Source organism: Neurospora crassa, linkage group II, assembly GCF_000182925.2.
Source record: "Neurospora crassa OR74A linkage group II, whole genome shotgun sequence".
NCBI classification, from domain to species: Eukaryota; Fungi; Ascomycota; class Sordariomycetes; order Sordariales; family Sordariaceae; genus Neurospora; species Neurospora crassa.
The window spans coordinates 2,170,084-2,194,123 of NC_026502.1; the positions used below are offsets into that span (position 1 = coordinate 2,170,084).

General features: G+C 51.6%; 6 protein-coding genes across 9 annotated transcripts; 4 read left to right on the forward strand and 2 right to left on the reverse strand.

Moving 5' to 3' along the window:
* The first annotated feature begins 723 nt into the window (after positions 1-723).
* Positions 724-2,784, forward strand: NCU11427 (CUE domain-containing protein). Its single transcript, XM_001727909.2, has 3 exons — positions 724-1,143; positions 1,259-2,147; positions 2,203-2,784. The coding sequence occupies exons 1-3, from the start codon at positions 1,117-1,119 to the stop codon at positions 2,679-2,681; spliced, it is 1,395 nt and encodes a 464-aa protein (XP_001727961.1). The 5' UTR covers positions 724-1,116; the 3' UTR covers positions 2,682-2,784.
* A 942-nt stretch (positions 2,785-3,726) lies between these two features.
* On the forward strand, positions 3,727-8,449 carry nuc-2 (nuclease-2). Its single transcript, XM_001727908.2, has 7 exons — positions 3,727-4,352; positions 4,437-4,636; positions 4,752-4,836; positions 5,016-5,141; positions 5,191-6,052; positions 6,113-8,000; positions 8,107-8,449. Coding segments are annotated over exons 2-6 (2,427 nt in total). The 5' UTR covers positions 3,727-4,352; positions 4,437-4,634; the 3' UTR covers positions 7,465-8,000; positions 8,107-8,449.
* A 2,835-nt stretch (positions 8,450-11,284) lies between these two features.
* On the forward strand, positions 11,285-15,127 carry NCU01846. Of its 3 annotated transcripts, XM_011395217.1 has the most exons (3): positions 11,399-12,591; positions 12,832-12,887; positions 12,951-15,123. In XM_011395217.1, exons 2-3 carry the CDS (start codon positions 12,869-12,871, stop codon positions 14,171-14,173), a joined length of 1,242 nt encoding a protein of 413 aa, XP_011393519.1. In that variant the 5' UTR covers positions 11,399-12,591; positions 12,832-12,868; the 3' UTR covers positions 14,174-15,123. The 3 variants fall into 3 exon arrangements, with proteins under 3 accessions (XP_011393521.1, XP_011393520.1, XP_011393519.1); XM_011395219.1 differs by having other exon boundaries at positions 11,285-12,887; positions 12,951-15,127; XM_011395218.1 differs by having other exon boundaries at positions 11,285-12,591; positions 12,832-15,127.
* A 939-nt stretch (positions 15,128-16,066) lies between these two features.
* Positions 16,067-19,275, reverse strand: NCU01845. 2 transcript variants are annotated; one of them, XM_011395216.1, is made up of 4 exons: positions 18,591-19,275; positions 18,434-18,508; positions 17,901-18,356; positions 16,067-17,829 (listed from the first exon to the last, which is right to left on the reverse strand). In XM_011395216.1, the coding sequence occupies exons 2-4, from the start codon at positions 18,486-18,488 to the stop codon at positions 16,628-16,630; spliced, it is 1,713 nt and encodes a 570-aa protein (XP_011393518.1). In that variant the 5' UTR covers positions 18,489-18,508; positions 18,591-19,275; the 3' UTR covers positions 16,067-16,627. The 2 variants fall into 2 exon arrangements, with proteins under 2 accessions (XP_011393518.1, XP_011393517.1); XM_011395215.1 differs by having other exon boundaries at positions 18,434-19,275.
* Positions 19,276-20,006: 731 nt separating this feature from the next.
* Positions 20,007-21,844, forward strand: NCU01844 (hypothetical protein). Its single transcript, XM_951535.2, has one exon. The coding sequence runs from the start codon at positions 20,646-20,648 to the stop codon at positions 21,366-21,368; it is 723 nt and encodes a 240-aa protein (XP_956628.1). The 5' UTR covers positions 20,007-20,645; the 3' UTR covers positions 21,369-21,844.
* NCU01843 (T-complex protein 1 subunit gamma) lies at positions 20,209-23,968 on the reverse strand. The gene is made up of 6 exons (XM_951534.3): positions 23,709-23,968; positions 23,520-23,586; positions 23,217-23,425; positions 22,561-23,151; positions 21,849-22,486; positions 20,209-21,765 (listed from the first exon to the last, which is right to left on the reverse strand). Exons 1-6 carry the CDS (start codon positions 23,731-23,733, stop codon positions 21,673-21,675), a joined length of 1,623 nt encoding a protein of 540 aa, XP_956627.2. The 5' UTR covers positions 23,734-23,968; the 3' UTR covers positions 20,209-21,672.
* Positions 23,969-24,040: the final 72 nt, after the last annotated feature.

The window sequence follows — 24,040 nt, forward strand, 5'->3', positions numbered from 1 at the left end:
TTCCGAGGACGGAACCTATAAGGGGGGGGGTTGTATTAGGAAGCTAAAAATTCGTATACTAAAGTACTTTAGCAACTACTATTCCCCTTCGTTAACCGATACGTAGAAATACTAATAATAATACTTATATTAGGTTAAACTTACGGGAAAGATAATCCAATACCGCGCCGAAGCGCTAAACTAGTACGAAGCTCTATAATATTTATTAACAAATAAATAGAATTTACATAAATATAAAAGAGGCCTAACGGAACATAATTCATTATAGTTGGTAATTATTAATATATTTTTAGATTGACCCCTAACTTGCCGTCCCCTACGTATAGCCACAACCGTAGTCACCTCAGCCTACTTTTCGCCTACGTTCCTAACAGTTAATAGTTTGAATATATAAATATTTAGAAAGCCTAAGCGTATGTAGATTGAATTGTACGCTAGCGGTTTAGAAGAAGTGGCGATTTATGTACGGTTTAATAATATTAAATATTTAAAATAATTAAAATGCTAGTTAAATAAACTGTGTTTGTATGGTTTATTTAGTGTGCCGTACATCTTTGTAAGTGCTTGCAAAATTGACCGCTTACTAAAAAAAGCTATGTACGTATGGTTTACTTATCTTAAGCCATTATTATACGGTATACCACACCCTTATAAATTCCGCTAAGATGGCCCCCCGCAGCCCAAGCTCACATGCGATGCCATGATCCGTCCCAAACTAAGGCTGTTCGTTCCAGATAGGTGATAGCAGCATCCAGATCTCTTTTCAGGCATATTTTATGCCATCTGGTCACCATCCATGGGCTAGACAAGCACGGCATTGAAACAGCGTAAAACCCCCGTCGTTCGGTTAATTGGCTGTGACACACCATCTCCACCGTTCTGGAATCACGCAGATAAGGTACCTCTATGGTAGGCTGCACAATTACACTATACCTAGCCCACGGCACCACCTACCTCGACATGCCAGGCTACCTCGCTACTGTTTGACCATTTCAACCATCCTGGATCCTACCAACATCTATCTCATCATTCACGTCTTCCAACCCACCGTCTGTCAACACTGCGCTTTCAATCATCAAAGATCTAAACGCTTTCCAGGAGAACAGGTGGCCCATCATGTCTGCGCCAACCGACAGCAATGTTGTAAGTCCCTCCCCACCGAAACTCAGGGTGATCTTGCAGCAACCAGCAGATTCAAGTTGCCCCCTCCTTCGCGAAACGGGAACTTCTTTGGTATACTAATCCATTTGTTGAACAGTCCAAGCACGCAACGGTAGAACCCGCGCCCGAATCCCCTACGACAGCTCGACCGTTTGAATTGGATGACGACGAAGCTCAGGAGAATGTCCCCTTGGGCACCGATACCACAACAACTGCTACCACACAGAATAATACGTCTGGTTCTGACGAGAACCCCCCAGCCAAGCCTCCCCGCCCATTGACCGAGGAACAAAAGAATCAGCAGATTCTGAAGGAAGCGTTTCCGTCCATCGATCTTACTGTCATCAAGGCAGTCCTCAGGGCCAGCCGCGGACAGATCGAGCCCGCCTTCAACGCTCTTCTCGAGATGACGGATCCCGATGCAGTTCAGAACGATGACGTACCCCCGCCGCCTCCCCCGAGGCCCGCGGCGCAACCCGGCGGTCCTACTTCCACCGAAAGGTCCCAACTGGAGGCTGATGAGATATACGCGCGTCAACTTGCAGAGCATTTTGAGAGTACCGCCGCGTATGAGGCCAGAACCGCCAACCGCGGAACTCCGGGCTCTTCTCGTGAGCCCACTGCCGCCCGCGGACCGCACATGCCTCCGCGCCATCGGCAGGAGACGGGCCTGAAGCCAAATGAGCTGTACGACGACAGGGAGCACAGCTTCATTGATGATGATCTGCCGGTTATCAAGGAGAGCTTGCGCAAGGGGTTTATCGAGACACAGAGCAAGGTCAATTCATGGTTCACAACTATCAAGAAGAAGATTGACGAGACTTTTGATGAGGATGAGAATGAGCGCCGGCAAAACGAGAGTAATGCGTTCATGGGAAGACCAACTCGGAATCAGCAGCGCAGAAGTGCAGATTACGACCGTTATGATGCTGATCCGGCCATCCTCAGCGATGACTTTGCGGGCATGAAGTTCAACAATGATGGCAGTAAGTCTTGTAGCATGGCTCTTGTGCGCGACTTTTGCTAACACGATCATTGCAGCGCCTTACACCGCCCAGAGCACACATCAGCAGCTGTACGGTAACCCTCATGCGTTCAGACCACCACCACCTTCCAAGTCGCCCAAGTCCTCAGACGGCAGGAAGGTATCGTTTAGAGATACGGTGGAAGACATCAGCGCCTACGACGCATCACCGAGGATGCAGCCCAAGGATAGTGCTGCTGCGGCCCCGGGAAGTAGCAGTGCTGCTGGGTCGGCAACCAAGACAAGCAAATGGCAGCCTTTGTCGTCAGTTGACCCGAATCCGATTGCGGACAATGATCCATTCAGCCTGGGAGACAGTGACGACGAGTTCGAACAAGGTCATAGGCGTAACCAGTCTGGCAGCAGTCAGATCAAGATGGAGGATAATACAGCAACGGATGCAGATCACGAGAGGTTGAGACAGGCAACGGCCGATGCCATGGCTGATAGTTTGGTGGAGGGGGATAAGGCGAAGAAGAGTGAACAGGCGAAGTAAAGGATTACAGGAGTTGTTCGAGGCAATAGGAAGTTTGTATAATCCGCTGTCAATCAAGATACATTTTAGTCCATGAAAGAAAGGTGGCTAGATTCAGCTGTGGGGTTACATGACATTTCTTTTTTCTTTTTTTTTCTTTTTTTTTTTCTTCTTCTTACATCAACGAGCAGGGCAACTGAAGGTTGCCAACCGATGTTCCTGTCTTTCCAAACTTTCAGAATGCTTTCAGGCTAGACTACGCTAGGTGTCATCCCAAGTGGTCCCTCGAATGTGAGATGCGGGCAACAGCACATGCTTGCCCCGCACTGCTGGAGAAAGCTCCAGCATGGGATGCCCCTCTTCACAACGACTGCTCATCAATCAGCCTTGTAACACAGGCACATGGCAGGATGACGACTTTTCATTGGCTTGTTGGACGACATGAACCAGCGGTTTGAATTCGGTATCTTTGCGACCTTTCCGCCTTCTCTTGTCGTCCAAGCGAGAAGGTGAACTATCCAAGGGCAGGGGCTCCCAGAGAAAAGGTCTCCTTCGGTGGAAATCCAATAATTGTTTGTCACAGTGTTTGAGAGAGATGTAACCGGCGAGATGGAAGCTCAGAATAGTAGTACGCTTTTTGTATTGACCTCTCAAAGATACGACAAACTGCTCACGAGACCTTTTACTCGTTACGAACACACCTTTTGCACATGAGTGACATGTCTCCCCAGGATGACCTGAGGGCATGAAACGGGAATGTGTCGATGATCGGTACTCCGGAGGTGCAATAACTGACTCCAAGGCCAGGGCATCCTTAGCAGAGACTCACGCCAATTGGCGGGCATCTGTGCCTGTTTGAGGTGCTGTCATGTTAAGATCTCCGAAAGGTCGGAGCTGCCTAGGTGCTGGAGCAACCAAGATGCCGGTGGCTTGGCGCCTCCGACAGCGACACTGGCAGCATCAACCCTGACAGCCAGCGCCTTGGTTCCATGCGCGCCTTCCACTTCGCTATCGATAACCACACCTCATGTAACACGAGGGACCCGATGTGGATGGGGGACTTGGGGACCCAACATCAACCACTCACTTCAGCACCTGCCCACCTTGGTTCGGGTACCTTAAGCTTCCCTTTCCACATCCTTCAAACCTCCCTTTCCTTTCTCTTTTCTCGCCGGATACTCAAAAGCTGGTAGGTTGACGGGCTGGTGCTTGACTTTTTACTAGAACCACTGGAATCCAGCTGGCTTCGGGTCCTCGACTACTACTACTTTCGCTTTTCCTCCGAGGTCTCATCACCAAAGGCAACCGCAAAGGTTCTCGGCCATCTCAGACACAGTCATCTTTCCAGTCTCGAGACGGAGCATCCAAAGAAAGTACCTTCTAACGAACTGAACTCCATCCATCCCAGTCACAGACCACTCACCTCACTGCATCAGTGCATGTCTGAAGAAGCTTCCCCGTCCACTCCCACCTCCCGTCTATCCGGATTCCATCCCGACCTTCACGTTCCATCCAACCTCGCTAGCGCCTTTTTCACCAGTAATCGCCCTCGTAACTGGTCCTTCAAAAGCTTCACATTCCCACCGAGGCAAATCTGGCGCTGGACTTTGACCTCATTCCTCCACAGCCGTCCTCGTTGCAAGTCTCTCTCTCATCCTGTGTACCCGACATCAGGAGGAAGAACTTATCATTGTATGTGCCCGAACACCCTTATGGCTGAATCTTCACTACTCCACATCTTATGAAGACCCCCCTCAGCTAACACACAGATTATAGCTCACCTCAGGGACGAAATCTGATCACCGAATCGAATCTCTCGTAATCTTGGTTGGGTCTTGTGTTCCCTCCAGAGATCTGTCTTATCGGTTCATGTGCTAGACCGTGAAAGCAACTACCGGCATTGTCTCACCACAGACATCAACTTTCTTACCGCATCGCCAGGCTTCTGCACGTCAGTAGCCGTCGTTAGGCACCATGTGAGTTTGCGATCTCTAGCCTCACTTTTCCCTAATCTCACTAGCATGAGATGAAAGCCTTCTTAATTCATTTTCATCCGTTATCGTCGGGTGCTAAGACGATATGACACTACAGGAAGTTCGGCAAACAAATACAGAAGCGGCAACTTGAGGTCCCCGAGTATGCTGCCAGCTTCGTAAACTACAAAGCTCTCAAAAAGGTATGCATCCCGGTTGCTGTTATTGCTGTTGCTGCTCGCGTGTATCATCATGATGTTACCAGGCCTGGACTTAGGGGCATCATATCAGCATTCTTGGTCCTTTGCGACTTTGAAAACTACATCGTTCTATCACAACATACGGTTAACTGCGACGCAAATGCTGACACTTTCACATACAGCTTATCAAGAAGCTATCTGCGACCCCTATTCTACCTCCGCAAACGGACCTTCGACGTGCACCGGGCGAGCCTCTAGATACCCAGTCTGCTCTTCAGGCCAACAAGGCCACGTTTTTCTTCCAAATAGTACGTAAGGTATTTCTCTCAGTACCTTGCATTATTAACAATTGTCTAGGACAGAGAGTTGGACAAGGTCAACGCTTGCTATGTCCAGAAGGAAGCCGAGCTAAAGATTCGGCTCAAGACGCTTCTTGACAAGAAGAAGGCCCTACGATCAAGAAGCGGCGGGACCTCACGACGGTCCACCAAGTTCACTACCCTTCAAGAGGGTTTCCAGCAGTTTGTCAACGACCTGAACAAATTGCAACAGTTTGTCGAGATCAACGGTACAGCTTTCTCCAAAATTCTTAAGAAGTGGGATAAGACAGCAAAGTCCAAGACAAAGGAGCTATATCTTTCAAGAGTCGTCGAGAAACGACCAGCCTTTAACCCAACCGTCATCAGCGAGCTGTCAGATCAAGCGACCACCAGTTTACAAGAACTGGGAGCGTGGGCTGATGGGGACAACGTCAGCTTCGAAACCAGGCCCGATCACGACCATGTCGTTAGCACCCAACATCTCCTTGGGACTGACGAGGGCGATGCCGATACGTTACTGCTTGACACCGTTCTCTCGGGAAACATCGACTCTCTCAAAGATATGCTGGACCGTATGAAGGCCACAGCAGCTCCAGATGGCTCTGCCGATGTCTCGCTAGCGGAACGGGTTACGCGGACGTTCCTGGCGTCCATCAACGAAGGCTCGCTTGAAGCGCTCAAGGTCCTTCTCGACACTGGACTTGTCGACATTCAGTCCTGGGATGATATCAATGAGCGGAACTGTCTCCACCAGGCGGCCATATATGGTAATTCGTTTGTTCTGGAGTACGGTCTGTCCAAGGGAGTCGACGCGGAGAGGACTGACGCGTATGGACGTGTACCTTTACACTATGCCAGCATGCATGGGCGTCTCGACATGATTGACGCCTTGCTCAATGGTATGCTCACACTCATCTAGATGCTGTTTTCTGGTGCACGACTAACCTCCCGGTCTGTAGCTTCCCCCAAGACTATCAATCTTATTGACCACGACAACTTCACGCCCCTGGTCCATTCCATCGTCCGTAACCATCTTGAGTGTGTCGGTAGGTTACTCGAGAGGTCTGCCCGGATAGACCCGGTGTCTGATACCGACCATGTACCACTAAACCTTGCCTGTCAACATGGCTCAGTGGCAATCGTCGAGCTGCTTCTCAAGCATGGTGCCAAGATTCTTGCTGACGCCGAGGGTCTTTACCCTCAACATTTGGTCGCAAGATCAGGGCAGACTCCGGAGATTCTAGTGCTGCTTAAGCAGTACGGAGCCGATCTCGATCAGATCGATAAGCTTTACGGCTGGACCCCTTTGGTTCATGCAGCAAGTGAGGGTAATGTCCCGTGCCTGCAGGCTTTGCTCGAGACCGGCGCGGATCCCAACATTCTCGACGAGAAGGACCTTCCTGCCATGTACTATGCGGCTTGGGAAGGGCATCTCGAGTGTATGAAGCTTCTCACACCAGCCAAAAAGGAGAAGGCGGCAAGCGAGCTCCCACCTATACACATTGGAGGAGCCTTGCCTCCCATGGCTAGCAGCACCGCGCCAATGCCCATGTCCCTGACGCAATTGATCCCATCCCCGCGCTCGAGTTACCGCCCCCTATCATTCCCCTACGCCGGTACGGTCACAACTTTCTTGACACCAAAACCGTTGTGCAGATCAGCTTTGAGGAAGACAGCGAACAACCTCTCCTATTCTTCCAGGACGGCAAGTATCCAGCCGCTCGCCTTACCATCTCATCCAAGTCATCGGACCTCATCCCCAAGAATATTATTCTTCCCTTCCAAGAAGACACTAGGGTTGCGTCATTCCAGATCGACAATCTTGAATCCTTCACTTTGGACTTTGAGGTATTCCCGACGTATGGCGCCAAGGTCATTGCGAAGACTGTTGCTCTACCAAATATCTTCCGTGCACTGCTCAGCAGCTCTGGCAAGTGCTGCCTGCCGCTATTTGACCCTCGGCTGCGCGCCATTGGCCAGATCAGCTTCCACGTCCAAATCATCAAACCCTTCAGCGGAACGCCGCTCGAGATCACGGACTTTGAGACGTACTGGAAGGCCACGAGCCAGTTCGACACAAACACAAGCACCTTCGTCACCGGCTCCAGTCTGTCGGGCGACTTTGTCCAGATCTACGTCCAGCACACCAAGGACGGGGTTCCTGTACTCTGGCCCAGATGGACCATTAACTGCGGCGGTATCGACGTCCCCGTGTCCACGCTTACCCTCGCCCAGTTCCAGACCGTCACGGCAGCCGCCAGAAACAGAATCAACCTCTCTGAGCTGTCCACTTACACTCTCGACCAAATAGCCGACGTCCATCGCATCCTCGCCAACATCGGGATAACCCTCCACGAGGCCCTCTTCTTGCTTCCCAAGGGCATGCACGTCAACATCCAAGTCCTGTACCCGACGGCCGACGAAAAAGCTGAAGCCAAGAGCAGCACCGCGGCGGACGACGTCAATGAGTTCGCCGATGCGATCCTCAGCGTCGTCTTCGACCATGCCCGCGCGCAGAGGGCTGAAAGGCCCGATAGCGTCCGGTCGGTGGTGTTTAGTTCGTATAATCCTACCTTGTGCACGGCGCTGAACTGGAAGCAACCAAACTTCCCTGTGTTCTTGTGCAATGATATGGGAAGAGAGGATCGGAAGCAGCAGCAACAGGGATCTTGTAGCAAGGGGGATGGCGATGAGGATATGGGCGGGACTACGGCTGCTAGTAGACGGGAGGCGGCAGATGAAAGGACACTACAGAGTGACGGGAGGAGGACGAGCTCGATTAAGGATGTGGTGAGGACGGCGACGAGCAATAACCTTATGGGGCTGATTTGTTGTTCAAGGCTGTTGGTAAGTTTTCTCTCTCTGTCTCTCTCTTTCCCCCCCCCCCCCCCCCCGACCCCAACACTTTCCTCTTAAAGTGAATGTTTTCACTGACGGTTGTGAATGACTACAGGACATGGTGCCAGCACTGGTTGACGCTATCAAGTCTCATGGGTTGGCTCTGGTGGTGGACAAATCGGGTGAACCTGAGGCGGCGAATAGCAAAGACAGTGGTGATAAGCAGTTGGGGATTAGTGGTGCGTTGGGAGGATTGGCTGGGTCAGATCCCTTTCCCAAGTTGCCCAAGGGCGTGGATGGGTTGCTCAAGAGTAATGGTGTGTTGAGGTTTAATGAGTATATCGATGTGTAGTTGCGGGATGAAGGGAAAAGACGGGAGAGGAGGTTGGGTAATGCATAGGTATGAGGGAGTCTGCTGGTAGACGATTAATGAAAATGACGATGACATTGATGTTTAATCTCTACGTTTACTCTTGACTATAGTGTCTCTCTTTTTTTTTTTCCCTGTCTCTCGACTTCTTTCTTCACTTCGTTCCTCGCATTCTCTCTTTAGTTCTCTTTGGTTCTCTCTTCACGCTCTTCAAGTTTTCCAAAATGATTCTTCACCTTGCCTTTCATTATATCTATACAGTCAATCATACGGTCTACTAAACAGTCACGTCGCTTCATCATCGCAGCAGACGAACAGAGTAAGGAGCAACATGTGACCGACAACGTTATCCCAAGGGTAAGTCGGGTCGAATCGGTAATCAACCACTCCGTTTTCTCTCCAGACGGAAACATGCATCGATATTTCACACAACATCGACTTCTATTTCCAGAACCCACCATCAGCCATCAGCCGTTTCTCGTGGCTTCCTTAACCAGTTATTGCAGGTAGTCAAGTCAGCTCATGAGGCTGTGTATTGCAAAGAGTAAGCCAAACATTCCACTGCAGTAGGATAACGCCACTGGACGTTCCGAGAGCCGAAGAGCCTTCCAAACTTCCAATCGTGCATGCATGTATACCAGCCATAATAGGTACACTAGCTGATGCGGTCGTCGATCTTTTCTTGGTTCCAAAGTTTTTGATCGCTTCGGTACTGTAGAGTCTCATACATGACGTGACGTTTCTGTGGGATATTTTGCTGTTTTACACTACATGTACTGTACACCTCGGCCGGCATTTAGTCTGTTAGCGTGGTACCGCCACCTCACAGAATTTGACAGGCTGGTAGCGGGCACACCAATGATCTTTTGTAGGAAAGATTACCATTGTCGCCACTTGCCATTTCACCGCGCTAACAGCGTAGTGCACACTCTGTAATATGTCTGCAGAGTTATAGTACACGCCATATACGCTGGGCGTATTTTACTCGCCACTGATGTGCTTGGTATTTATGTCCTAGACTAGTATAGTGTATTGGTTATGGCGACCAACTAAAGTATTTAGGTGGAAGCAAAAAAGTTGGTTGGTTGAGACAGAGATGAATATGCTCAATGAGAATTGCTGGATGGATGACGCAGGTACGGAACAAACCCCAGTTTCCGTGTTTCTACAATAATTGCAGTTTGAAGATAGCCCATCACTTTCTCTTACACAAGTTATGCGTTTCCCTGACAAGTATGGATGGCATTGATGTCCTTGACGATCGATTTTCTCACTGGAAAATACGTCAAAGCATGTGGACACACAGCAATTTGGAGAGGCCATCTTCAAACACTCCTCCCATCGCCATCAGCAGCAATCTTGGATTACGACGTCGACTACGACGACGCCGAGACATGAATGACAGTCCAAACCCGAACTCACAGCTGTCACCGGCCCGCTAAACTCACACGACAAGCGGAAAACCTTCCCAAGTCCCGGCCATCCGCAAGGGCCACTAGTATAGCTCGGGACCTTTGCCAAGACCGGGGAATCCTGTCCCATTGTTGAGGCTGGGGCGACTTGGAATTAGAATTGAGTATGGAAAACCCCCGAACACCACCCCCCCTCCGATCTGGCATCGATGGAGATGTTTAATTTCGCTTTCTCTCCCCCCCCCCCCCCCCCCCCCCTCTCGTCGCCCTACATGCCATTTTTTTTTCTTTGGTCAGGTGGATAGACACATCAATTGGAAGCGGAACGGACTATCTGGAAAAGGTTGGTGTCCAGGGCACCAGCGTTGTTCTTTTTGAACTTTGTCGGGTTTCGCCGGTGGTAACGTGATGCCTTTATACGTAGCGCCTACACAAACTGACAGTAGGTATCGTGGGGGATTATAGGGAAGAAACAAGTGCGGAAAGTAAAAAGGTGAAGAAGAGCGGCCAGGCCGTGAGAAAAGCGGGATTGTGATCGATGGATGCTACACTAGGATTTCTGGTCAAAACAGAGGACTTGTGACTGAGATGGGAAGTAGAATAAAAAGAAACCTGGAAGGGGAAATGACATTGACGTAGAGAAAAGGCTGAAAGGGCAAGTATATAAATTGGTTGGAATAGACCCGTGAATGTTTGTGTTGTTGGTGTTGGTTTTGTCTGTCCGGTCGTGTCAATTGCCACTTTGTGAGTCCGCGGTGTTGGTGTTGTTGGGAGTCCTCTTGTGATCCTCGTATTTCCGGGGTAGGTAGGATTGGTTCTCTCGTATGCGAACAGGCTGCCCTTTGGTCCATACTTCTAGATAGGTGCCGCTGTTGCCGGAACTGGCCGTCATATTTTTTTTTTCTTTTTTTTTTTTTTTTTCTTTCTTGTTCTCTAGAGGCACCACTGCGCATTTCTTTCCAGTGGGCTAGCGTACCTAGTATAGTTCAACCTTGGCTTGATTGTTAGCTCGAGACTTGCGACGTCGGGTCCTCGGATAAAGGAAAAGGGCAAGGAATTCTCTGCTTTCATTGGTTCAAACCACTCCCAGGCGAGCAATGGCCAACTGGACGCTGGTCATGTCAGCAGTCGCGCCTGGCCATCATGAAAGTGGGCAGAGTGCCCTGCTTAAGATATAGCCCAGGTGTAAAGAGCTCTCTGCAAGTACCTCGCTAGCAATCAAGCCAGGGTAAACTGTAGGTAAGTAAGGTACCACGATCACAGGCATCGCGGTTGCCAAAAGCGCTGAAATGCGGCTGAATTGGAATTGGAATGTGCAGCACCTCAGGCAGGTCCACCACCTCGCTCTCGCAAAGTACCTCTAGAAGCACCTCAAGGAGGGCTTTGCCGTTGTTGCTCTTGATGGCATCCACAGAAGCATCCACGCCTTGTGGGGCCGCGGTTATAGAGGTACATCAGACACATGGAGCCTGTCTTCCGGTTTTATCCCCTCTCGCTTCTCTTCAGAATACGAAATTATAACCAGTTCACGTCATTGACCCGTGTTCTCGCCATTGTTTTGAAACGTTGTTTTGGATCATCTTGGGTATTCCCAGATTCCAGGACCTAGGGACAGCTCCGAGTTTCCATTACTGAGGTGCAAAATCGCAAGCACAGCAAAAACGAGGCCCGCACTGCACCCAAGCGAGCGGTCTGGCTTTCTTCTCATTTGGACTTGTTTTTGTGGCACCCTCCGATCGACATAGGTTCGCCCAAGTGATGCTCGCCCGCTCCACCAAAGAAGCGCACCGTCTTCGAACCCGTTCATCCCAACTTCACCCAGACACAGCGGGCGTCAGTTCACTTCCCTTGTCCACACACACAGACAACGGCTGTCATCCCAACTCTTCCACTTCCATCCCTTCCTTGACTGTCACCTGCTTGGCATCTGGAAACACACCTCTACACTACATCAGCACATGGTGATCGGAGAGCATCCAAAAAAGAAAACTTGAATGAAAAACAAAAACAGAAGAAAAAAGGGAAGAGGCATTCCACTTTGTTACTAGGTTCCCCTCAAATCAATAGCACATCACTGGCTTCGCACCATCGTATCCGAATCCAGAACGCTTATCTGGGTGACATTGACCGTCGTACCGCCTCTTTTTAGAAGGTAGAGGTAGAGCACCGCCCTCTACACCCGGAAGCACCACGGAACCGGCTTACACACAGGCGGACGGACCATTAGGTTAGGTTGTGCTTGGCTTAGCTCCAAGACACATACCATTGGAACACCAACCAACCTGCTCAAAAGAATCTCGCCAAAGCCCGCGCCCCCTGTCCATCGCGCCCATTTCCAACTAACCCCATCACCTCAGCACTCGCCCTTCGGCCAAAGACTGTTCCTTGCTACCTACCGCTGTCGCCGACTTTTCTCTCCGACAACAAAACACGCTCAAAACACCACCACAACCTCCGATACACAACAGCCCGGGTCTCAATCACTGCCGCGCAAGCCGCCCTGCAAGCAAGCAGTCTTTGCTTTTCAGCTCTCTCAGCCTGTCCTTTGCCGCCCAATAGCTGATCGCCCAGGTCCCTCTGCGTTTGCCCCTGCGTCTGCGACTCGACGCCCAGAACTGTCCGCCAGCCGAGTAGCCGCTAGTTTTAGGTGACGGATCCGCATCGCGCTATATCCAGCCAGAGAGCGGTCTTCGTTCCATCTTGCGCCTCAACTCCTCAAACAACTCCCCCATCAGAGTCCAAGAAAACCCTTTCGCAAATCGCGACTGATTGCTTTTCAATCTGCGTGGTGCTGGACTAGGGCTCAGCCCATCTAAAGGTACGTTTGCTTGCGCACTAGCCATTTCCACTGTCTGGTCAATTATTTCATCCTGTTTCTCACCATCAACAATGCGCAACTGTTTGCGCTTGCTTGGCTTCCCTTATCTCGGAGCCTTCGGCGCCTTGGTGGCTCCTCCTTTTCTCTTTCCATTTGGACCTTGCGTCCAGTGCTTTTTCTCATACTCACCAATGAGCATCTCGAGTCCCTGCCTATTGCTAACATGACACCCCGGATCAGAAGGGACTTCCCACGGTTGGAACGTCAGGTTTTCAACATGTCCAGCAACAACACAAGTACGGGCATCTCAGGTCCCGAGGCAACAACCGCCCCTGGGTCTCCTGCTGACCCGAATACAGCAACGGTCAACGACCCTACCACGGCGGCCCCGCCTGGGCCGACCACTATCATCAGCACCACTTCAGTACCGTCAGTGCAGCCGCCTATTAGTACAACCTCCTCGGCTTTGCCGACTTCTCCTTCATCATCCTCAGCTGTACCACCACCACCGCCGCCATCATCAACGCCTAATACCTCGACGACGCAACAGCCGCCACCAATAAGCTCTACCACAGCTCCGCCAACGACATCAACACCGGCGCCGCCCACCACTACGCAGCAGCCGAGCACGGAAACTTTTACTAGCGTCCAGATCATCACGACTGAAGGGGAAACACGAACCAAGATTACGCAAATCATTACTACCGAGACAGTAGTACCCTCGGCGAACCCCACCACCTCCACTTCTTCGACCACCACCACATCGGCCGGGGCCATTGATGCTACTAAGGGTGCTTCCTCTGGCGGTGGTGGATTGGGTAGCGGTGGGAAGATCGCCATTGCGGTAGTGGTGCCCATTGTTGCCGTTGCCCTTTTGGTATTGGCCGGTATCTTCCTCTGGAGAAAGCGGAAGCAAAGGAGGGATGCCGAGGAACAGAGGCGAAGGGAAGTGGAGGACTATGGCTACAACCCCAATGTCGACCCTACGATACCTGCCGTTGCCGGCGGTGGTGCTGCCGGAGTGTATGAGATGAGGGAGGATGGAACGTCCGGGTACAGGGGCTGGGGCTCTACGACCCTCGCGAGTTCGGCTGGAAGGAAGGCTTCAACGACCATTTCAGGCGGCATGCCTGGCGTTGCCTATTCCGACACCACATCACCAACCCGGGGAACCGTATCCGACGCACGATCTGGCGAGCCGTTGATTGAACCACCTTCGCCCGAAGGCGAGATCCTGGGAGCAATGGGACCCTCAGCCGGTGACAGCCCAGACGCCAATGTTCACCGAGGACCCTCAAACGCCTCGTCTCATTACAGCACAGCTGCCCGCTCTGACGAGTCCGGCGAAGCCCCTATCGGAGTTGCCTATGGAGGAAGAACTAGTTACTATGAGCCCCAGCAGTACGGTGCCGCCAAACCATACAACAGCCCCGAGGGTGCCTATAACGGACCAGTTGCCCCGAACAACTTTACTCCCGCAGGACCCCCGGTCATTCGAGATGTTGTGGCGAGGAGGAACACTCGCATTGAAAATTCCGGCCACTACCCTCAGCAAACGGCTGGCATCTCGCAGAATTTTTAAAGGGCAAGAACTAGTTGTTGACGGTCGTCGCTAGTTATCTCTTTGTTTCGACCGCTGTATATCATGGTCCACGCGTCGTTTTTTCCCGCTCATAGGATACCCATTTTGACTGTTCGAGTCGCGCTATCGTTATTGTTTTCGCTCGGCAGAAACGTTCGTTGGTTTTTATTTGGCTACTTATCTCCGCCCTCGCTCTTGGCGATAGCCGCGTCAGCGAAGGGGGCCTTTGGATGCAGTTTCGTGGATTCTGGTCCTCCAACCATTCTCCTGTTCTAGTCAAAGGCCGCCGGCAGGAGGTGGTGGTTTTAATCTCGGATGCGACAACGCGTGATTAGATAGAAAAGCGGCTGGTTTTTCTTTTTGCTTTTTTTTTTCTCATATCAGTGCGCGGTACATTTACACATTCGCTGCACATATCTTTAGAGTCGGGAGGTTGTGGCCTAGGGCAAGAGTCGAGAAGAGTCCCAAGGAGAAGAGGAAACCACCTGAGCGCCTAGGGTTCAGGAAGCATGAGGAAAAAGGAGGAAGGGGGAAAGGAAGCGAATGAAAGGGCCACGCATGGTTTCTAAGCTGCGTCGCATCGGATGATGTTAATGAGGCGCGAGGCGCTTGGTTGATTCTATGGAAGTAACGGTCCTTTTGTTGTGGGAATGATGCTGCGTTTTGCCCAGCTCAAGGGGAGACAGGGACAGTTGGGAATGGGTTCACGTGTCTAATAGAGGTGTGGTGGATATCTATCTGTTTTTGTTTATGGATGGGATGGAGTGGGAGATGGAGGAGATTTGGTTTGCTAGCTGGGTGAAGAGAAAGCAGGGACGGAAAGATGATGTGAACAAGAGTCTATCCTTAACATACCTTCCACATATCTCCCAGCTACCACTTTGGTTATCTACTACTACTACTACTACTACTACTTTATGATAATGCTATAATGCAGTTACATATCCGTATACTCTAGCTCAGCTAACTTCAATCCTGCTTCCTCATGTTTCCTCACTATAAGATGATTCCAGATTTTTCCTCCTTCATACCTCTACCTAAGTTCTCACCTTCCCCCTTGGAGAGTCGCTCAAGCGAACGCAAAAATGAAAAATGAGGCTGAGCAGCTCGCCCGGGTCATTTCCCGGCCCCCCCCCCCCCCCCCCCCCCCCGCCCCCGTGTGGTTGGCCCGTCGTTCGTTGAACCCCTTAAACCTTCCCAAAGGAAACCAAAAGAACAAAGATGAAAAAAAAGAAAAGAAAAAAAAAACAGCAATGGCTATTGTGAATATGGAGAACTGGTTGGTCATATGACCTATCTTGCTGTCTTACGAGGTATAGACTTGCTCGCTTCATATTCGATGATTTCACGGGGATCCGCTTCAGCTCAATCATTCGACTACTTCCGTCAGCTACCTAGCTAGCTAGTTAGCGACTTTCCAATGTTTCGTCACTAGAGCGCAAAAAAAGAGATAGACAGTGAGTGTTGACAAACGAAACTCGTTCGGAAATGCACCATAAGCATCGAGTAAGACTAGAACTGTGAAAAAAAAAAAAAAAAAAAAAAAAAAAAAAAAAAAAAAAAAAAAAAAAAAAAAACCAAACCGTGCGCAGGTTGGTCTTTGGCTATCACCATAGATATTTTTTAGGGAAAAAAAGACTAGAACAAGCGAAAAAAGGAAGAAGGAAGGAGAGAAGTGAAGAGGGAAAGGAGAGAGAGAAAGAGAAATCAAGGTAAGTGAACGCTGAGCAAAAGAAAAAGCGTGAAGAGGGAAGGAATGGAAAGAGTAAAAGAAGAGTATGGAATAGAAATAATAAGAGAGTGAAAAGAGAGTGAAGAGAGGAGAGAAGTAAATAGAGAAGTGGCGAGAGGCAAACGAGTTTCACAGGCAAACTGCGATACCTAGTAGGTGACAAGACTTTTGGCTGCTGATTGTTACTATAGCGAGCGGTATACAAGTGAACATCACTAACTGGAAAGGCTCGAGAGACCGGCAGTGACTTGAATGTATCTATTTAGACTTGATTTTCATCTCTTGTTCATCGTCCACGGGATCACGAGCAAGGGGTTTCGTGGAGTATATTAAAATCCTCATAAGGAAAGGAAACAAAAAAGTTATGAACAGCGGTTTAGCAGTACTAGTATGTCAAGACATTGGGGGTATCTTCATGTCAATCTCACTGCATACATCTCGCCCATCCATTTTCATCCCTGGACACCCGTGATCTTCGTGATCATGCCCGAACCAACTGAAACGCAGATCGGAGAAATTCGCTAGCCATGTACATGAAACCCCAAAGCGCCTTATCGAAACAAAACAGAAAACCAACTCGCACAGCCACATATAATGGAAGCAAGGTCGTACCTTTAACTCACAAAAACTCTCAGAGCCAAGTGCTTGGAGACCAACAGGAAGAAGAAAGAAAAAGACAAAACAGCCAGAGTGCAGAAGAAAGTGTAAGGGATTAGACAGTCCTAGTACACACTCCCTCGCAGGCTTCTATCTTCCTTCTCCGCGTCTGCCAAGTTCTCTAAACTCTGCTTCTTCTTTATTGACTCGGTAAGCCTCGCACCCTCTTCCTGCTCCTGGCCGCTATTTTCTTCATCTTCTTCGCAGTCAGGCTCGTGCTCTCCATCAGCTTCATGCTCGCCATCGCTACTGGGAGGATGATCGCCTAAACGGTTGGCTTTGGCGCCGCGGCCCATTTGGCTCTGGTCCCGGCTAGGATGGCGGTGTGGTACTGGACGAACAGCATGGGGGGTGAGTCCGCCACTCGGGGTTTTGGCCTTAACATTCTTGCGCCGCTCATCCTCTGACGACTCGGTTTCGCTGCTGCTATGTCCACTGTAGGTGCCTCCACCATCACGACCAATATGAAGGCTATGGCTATGGGGACGGGGCGGCGCGCTGGGACTCTTGAGATGGTTTCGTAGGCGATCTTCGATCGATATAAAGGATGGCGTGCCGTCTGGACTCGAGACTACCTCTTCGCGCGCCTTGGTTATGTCGATGACCGGGCCAGCGTGTGCCACTGCTGGCGACAGTGTGGCTCCGCTGCTAGTAGACTGAATGCGTTTGGCCGTCGGTCTCCGGCTCGCAATCGTCGGCCCATTAGGCAGTGCGGTACCGTTGAAAGAGGCGTTGGCGACTCCTTGAGCCTTGCCGGTAGCAGGGCCGGCCCCATCTGTAAGCGCAATGCTACTGCTGCTACCTACACTTGGAGTATCGGCGTCTGTCGAATGACCACTCGCACTATCGGTAACAGTAATATCGGTGGAGGTAACGTGGTTCGAAATCATGTGGTCGGTCTTGACCAGATCGGCAAGCGTCGAGCGGATCTTGAAGTTCTTGTCGTGGTTACAGCCGTTCGGACAGCCTCCCCACCGCCGTCGCATCTCGACTGGCGGTGCGCTCGGGTCGGAAGGCATGCGCGGGGTGGGGGAAGGGGCCGAGTCTAGCTTGGACTTTCCTCCGGTCAAGAGAGCCTGTTGTGCAGCACGCTCCTTTCTTAGCTCCGACCACGTTCGCAACTTGTTTTCCAATATGTATTTGCCACTGTCGTTCTTGCGCATGATGAGAAACTCGCAGTGATTAACATTTCGCAGATCCTCGAAGTACTCGACACTGAAGTGGTACCACTTCATAAGGAAGACTCGGGACATGAGACCGTGTGTAACTGTAGCAAACTTGGTTAACCTTCCCGCCAGGTTCTTCAAATACAGTCATGTCTCGAAAAGTTCGACCTACCTAGAACGCAAACGCTGGCGAAGTCGTCGTCATTGAACTGGCGCCAAAGACTTTCGTTGAAGCCACTGACTCGATCGTATGCATCTGCGGCACTCTCCCCATTAGGGATCCGGTAGAAGAAGTGACCGTAGTCAGCGCGCTCCTGCCACATGCGTTCCATCTCTGCACTACATGGCTGAAAGTTTCCAAAGTCTTGCTCTCGTAGGCGAGGCTCTTCGTAGACTTTAATGTGGTTGCGCTTGAAGGGACTGGGTTCCGGGTCGTCGCTGGTCAAAGTGGCCAAGATGCCTTCTGTGGTCTCGCGTGTGCGGCGGTAGGGGCTGGTGAAGAACTGGATGGTGTCGTCGGCGCGCAACAGCTTACGCAGCCGGCGGCCGGCATCGTATGCTTGTTGCCATCCTTCGTCTGTGAGCTTTACGCGGTGGTCGGGAATCGTTTGGTGGATATCGCGGTTCTCTGTCGATCCATGTTAGTGTTAGCCGCAAGGAGGCAGGTGAGAGAGAAGATAGCCTCGAAAGGCGTGAACGACGTACTGTTACCCTCAGACTGGGCGTGTCTGATCAGGATGATAAGTCTAGGCTTCCCCATGGTCGAGAAGGAAGAGAGAACTGAGTGTGACGTGAACAATAAGTGGATGTACTATGCGGTTGCGTGGTAGCTGCAGCAGTTGTCAAAGTCGAGGTGCCTAACTTTTCCCCACCGCGTACCGTGAAGGTCTTTTGTCAAAAACGAGTAACAAGTGGCGGAAAGAGCAATGCTGGTTGACTGTATATCGCAGGCACCGTCAAAGTGAGGGACTGGACTAGGAAGGATATCTTTGTACCACAAAACTATGGAAACAGATGGGATAAGTATATTTATTGGCGTACAAGGGCTGTGTATGAAGGAGGAAGAAAGACAAGAAGAGACGAAAAGAAAGTAAAAACGAGACAAGGTCGACTAGGTAAATAGGTAAGGCAACCGAACTTTGAGGCAGAGACTGCCTGCTCATCCCCTCTAGCCCCCCCGGATTGCAACTGAAGTCCTTCTAGGCACGGCTTAGCAGGTCCCGCGTTCGTAACGTGTATGTAGCATATGCGCGGGGATAGGTAGGCAGATCCTCCAGGCCCCTTCCCAGGGGCAGGGGCAGTTCCTGGGGACCTAGAGCTTGAGCAAAATGGCCCCAATGGAACCCGGACTGTATGCGTCACCAGCCATGGCGCAACCCGTAAACATGAGTTGTCGTTTTGGGCCGCGAGCTAGAGCCAAGAGAGAGCCAGATAGATCAATGCCGTCGAGCTGTTGTCAACAACGTGGCTGTCTTATTCCCAAAGACTCTTGTAAGGCAGTCTTAATTCTTGTTTGAGTCTGCTTGGTTGGCGTGTTACACCTCCCGGTCCAGTATGTTTGTGCTATGCAGAGGGCAAGACTAACATGAATACGCACCTCTCCGCTTTCGGTAAGGTACACAGCCGCACTTTGAGTTTTTCTAGCTATTGAATGGCTGCGTATTGGGATGATGGACACTGCACACTGTGATCGCTGGTGGTGGAGGAGGGGCTAGAGAGGCTGGCTGGGCGGCCCCCAGGATGTGCTGAACTGTGATTGGTTCCGACAAGAGCAGGGAGTCATACATTATCAATCTCTTGCATGCCAGTGGCCTTTCCCGCCTTTTCCCAGACGTGCCAGAGTCCTTCGCGCCCCATTTCTGGCCCGACTGGATGCGCGGGGTTCTCCGTCTTTCTGACGCTTCAGCCAATCAGAACTGTTAACACTCAACAGAGGTTAGGTTCTTTCCCAATTGGATTCGCATGTCACCGCAACTTTGCAGCGTCTTTGACAGAGCCGGCGCCAACAGCAGCGAACCGGACTCGTTCCTGGCGGCTTCTTCCCGTGTTATGTACTGCAGTATGTAACCGTACATTACCGATGACCAGACATGGCCATCTTTGGCTAACAAACGGGCTGGATGGATGAATTCCAAGATGGCCTTGTAAAAAGGCACACCACAATCGACGTGGGAACATACGATATCCATGACATCGTGACAATCATGTTATAACCACGTGTAGAAGACATATGATTCAATTTCCCCAAGCTTGGCTACTAGCTCTCCGTCTGTTCCATGACCATTCCGTGACACCAAACCACATTAGACCAAGCCATATCATTTGACGCATGTGGTTTTGATCGCGTGACTTTGCAGACATCGGGATTCCTGGAGCTTGTAGCTGTCAAGGTGGGACTCTAATCGAGACAGCATCTTGAAATCATCAAAGGTCAAACGGCCACTGAACAGCCACGCGCACAGACCACCAATATCAGCCCTGTAGCCTTGTCCAACGGGTCCAGCTCCCCCATCAGCTGCAGCTGAGCTCAGCGTCGCATTTGGTCGATCTGGAATGAACCAAACCCCATCGCTGCGATCGACCAGTCCGTTGTCGCGACTTCATTCTCCGGCCGAAATTCAACTCCAGTTTCACATCTCCGCCTCGACGCCCTCCAGCATTTGCAACAGCAAACTTTAGTGATCCCACCGTCATCACCAAATCAGCGCTTAATCGCACCACAAAAGAGAGCAACAAACTCAACGGCGTGCGCGCGCCTCGCTCCTCAGAACGTCACGAACCAGAACAACCCGCCGCGTCTCAACCTAGGCAACACCCGACAGCCACCACCACCACCACCATCATCACAACCGCAGCCGCAGCCGCAGCCGCCACCGCAGACCACTGTCAACAGAAAACACAAAACAAAGGCGCAAAAATGTCAGCCGACGACCCCTCCTCGATCCCAACCTCCACCTCCCGCCTCTCCTCCCGCCCCACCAAGCGTCTCCGCGCCTCCTCTCCCACCTCCCTTCAAGCCTCCCACCTACAACAACTCTTCGCCAAACCCGACCGAGAAATCATCATCCCACCGCTCCCCTCCTCCACCACTTCTGGCTCCTCTCGACTACCTCCCCCTCCGGAAATCGTCACCAACGTTCAGGGTTCTTCCGCCGGTGCGGGATCGGGCGAGTTTCATGTATATAAAGCTGCCCGGAGGAGGGAGTACGAACGGCTGAGGATCATGGATGAGGAGGTTGCGAAGGAGAAGGAGAGAGAGGAGTTTGAAGCCAAGAAGAGGGAGAGGGAGAGGGCGGATGAGGAAAAGACAAGGAGGAATCGGGAGAAGAGGGACAAGAAGAAGAATAAAGGGAAGGGGGGCAAAGGTGGAGGTGGAGGTGGAGGTGGAAATGGTAGTGCAAGTCAAGGAGGGAGTGTGACGACAGCAAACGGGGCTGAGAAGAAAGAGACTGCAAAGACTGGGGACGAGGGAGGCGCAAAGGAGCGTGCAGCCGGAGCTGGAGCCACTAGCAACGACACCGCTGGGGAGAGTACCGCAAAGGAAGCGGACAAGTCTACTTCGGCCACGGCGGCGGCTGCTCCTGGGGCCGTAGTACCCGGAAATGCGGAGTCTGGGCTACTTATCGTTGAAGACGACTAAAGGGGGATGTTGACAGTATTGATTTTACCCAAGCGAGTAGAGCAACCATCAGCGACGGGGGAAAGCATAGACAGCATCACGCTCGGGGTTACGGAACAAGGATTAGACCTCTCGACCAGGCCTTTCAGAACCCCTTTTATCTACCATGCCAAGGTCCATCTAGCATATACATAAAGGGGTGCTCATGCAATGGGTGCTATGCGTGGACCACCAAAGAATCATTAACGGGATATCATACCACCTTTTGCCGGACTGACTATAACTCAGTAGACCCTGGGCTACCCACCCGCACCGTTCATAACATTTACTCATCACCGCCGCCAGAGCTGACACCGACACCTGGCTGTGCCTTTCTGGCACTGCAGATATCGTCAACTCTCAATAGGAGGCAGGCAGCCTGTTTGTATAGATGGTTAGTAGACAGTTAGAGAGCATCGAAACTGAACGTCAAGAAAAAAGACAAAAAAAGTCCAAACATACCTCGATAGCAGTCTTCATGCTCTGCACCTTGATGGCCTCGGGCTCCCAGACTCCGTAATCCTTCATATCCACAATGGCACCAGTATCGCCGTTGATACCCCACGAATTCTTGCCCTCGGCATGCTTCGCGCGGAGATCGGTGAGCACACGGACGGGGCTCTTGCCGGCGTTCTGGACAAGTGTACGGGGAATGACCTCGAGGGCCTCGGCGACGGCCTTGTACGGCCATTGTTGGACACCCTCGATGCTCTTCGCGAGCTGTGTTAACCTGACGGACACGGCCATCTCGGTCGCACCACCACCGGGCGATAGCCTGGGGTGGAACATGACGTTGCGCGCCACGCCCATGGCATCTTGCAGGTTGCGCTCGATCTCGTTGAGAACGTCCTTGGAGGGACCGCGGAGAAGGACGGTGCAGGCCTTGGGGTCCTTGCACTTTGTGAGGAAGGTGAAGTACTCGTCGCCAATCTTCTCGACCTCAAACAGGCCGCAGTTAGTGCCAACGTCGGATTCCTGGAGATCCTCTACTCGGTTGACGATAGTAGCGCCGGTCGCCCTGGCAATTCTGTTGTTGTCGGTCTTGCGCACACGTCTGAGCGCGGTAACGTTGGCCTTCATGAGATAGTGTTGTGCGAGATCTGTGAGTGAAATCATCGTTAGCTTTCCTGCCACCGACGTGATACGCGCTTCCCATTTATGGAGTCGAACTCACCAGAGACACCCTTCTCTGTGATAACAAGGTCGGGGTTAAAGGCAAGGATATGCTCGCACATCTGCTTGACCTGCTCCTCCTCAATCTCCAGAATGCGGTTCCAGTCCTCCTCCTTTGTGATCTCAATGTTGGTCTGCGACTCGCCCTTCTTGTACTCGAGCGGGCAGTCGAGCAGGATGATGCGCGGGTTCTCGATCCTGCGGCGCATCTTGGGGTGTGTGATGTCCTTGTTGAGCATAACGCCATCCAATACCCTGCTGTCCTCAATCTCGCCGCCCGGCACCTTCTCCACGCGCGCATACCTCTTGATGTCGACCTCCTTCTTGCCATTACCCTGCTCCCACGTCACGGTGCGCACGGCCTTGAGCGCTAGCCCGCACATGAGTTCCGACCATCGGGAAACGTACTTGGTGCCGATCGAGGACGAGATGAGCTTGTACATGGCCTGATCATCGTTGATGTCGATCGGGAGCGAGATGTCTTCGATGATCTGCAGGGCGTCCTTGAGGGCGCGCTTGAAGGCCGAGATGATGACGACGGGGTGGATGTTGCGCTCGAGCTGGGGGAGGGATTGCGCGAGGATCTCGCCGGCTGTTTGTGAATACCACCTGTCAGTGAACGGTATGCGGCGCAGCTGTAGCCAAAGATTTCCCTACCAAGAATGATGACTGTTGTGGTACCGTCACCAACTTCTTCGTCTTGTGTCCGGCTGAGCTCGATCATGCTCTTGGCTGCGGGGTGCGACACTTCGATCTCGCGGAGAATAGCATGGCCGTCGTTGGTGAGGACGATACCGCCCATGGGATCGAGAAGCATCTTGAGCATGGCCTTGGGGCCGAGGCAGGATCGGATGATATCAGCGACACTACGAGCCGAGGGGGGGCGGTCAGTCAAGGTCCATGGCGGGGTGAAAGGCGGTCTTATCCGCTATTAGGGGGGGAAGGGCCTGGGAACTGTACGTTTTGGCGGCGGCGATGTTGGACATCTGAGCCTTGCGGCCAGTCTGCCTCTCACCACTGTTGGTGTCTGTAAGGGTAGGAGGTAAGGTCAGTCAGTATGCTGCATGGTTACTGCCGGCTGACAAGTGAGGATATCCCCAATATCAGTGCGAAAAGGGGTAAGAGGTAGCTTCGAGCGCTGGAACATACTCATTACCAGGACCGGTGCCTGCATGGTGCCTGATTTATATGGGTTGCTTTAGTGGTGACTGAAAAGAAGAAAGCTGTACGGTAGGTATAGACTATGTCTTCAGATGGTGATGCTTCAGAATGCGCGGGGGGGAAGCAGGATGGTTGGCAAAAATCTGGAGAAGGAATGGCCGCCGTTGTTGTTTGCTGTTCTCCAGTTCAATGATCGGGCAGGCAGCTTCAGCGTCAACCTCAGGTAGGTCAAGGTGGGATGCTGGACCCCCTCCGAAAAGTTGATGGAATCGACCTGGACCAAGCTCCCTGCCGCTTTCGTCGCCAGTGGACGGCACCCC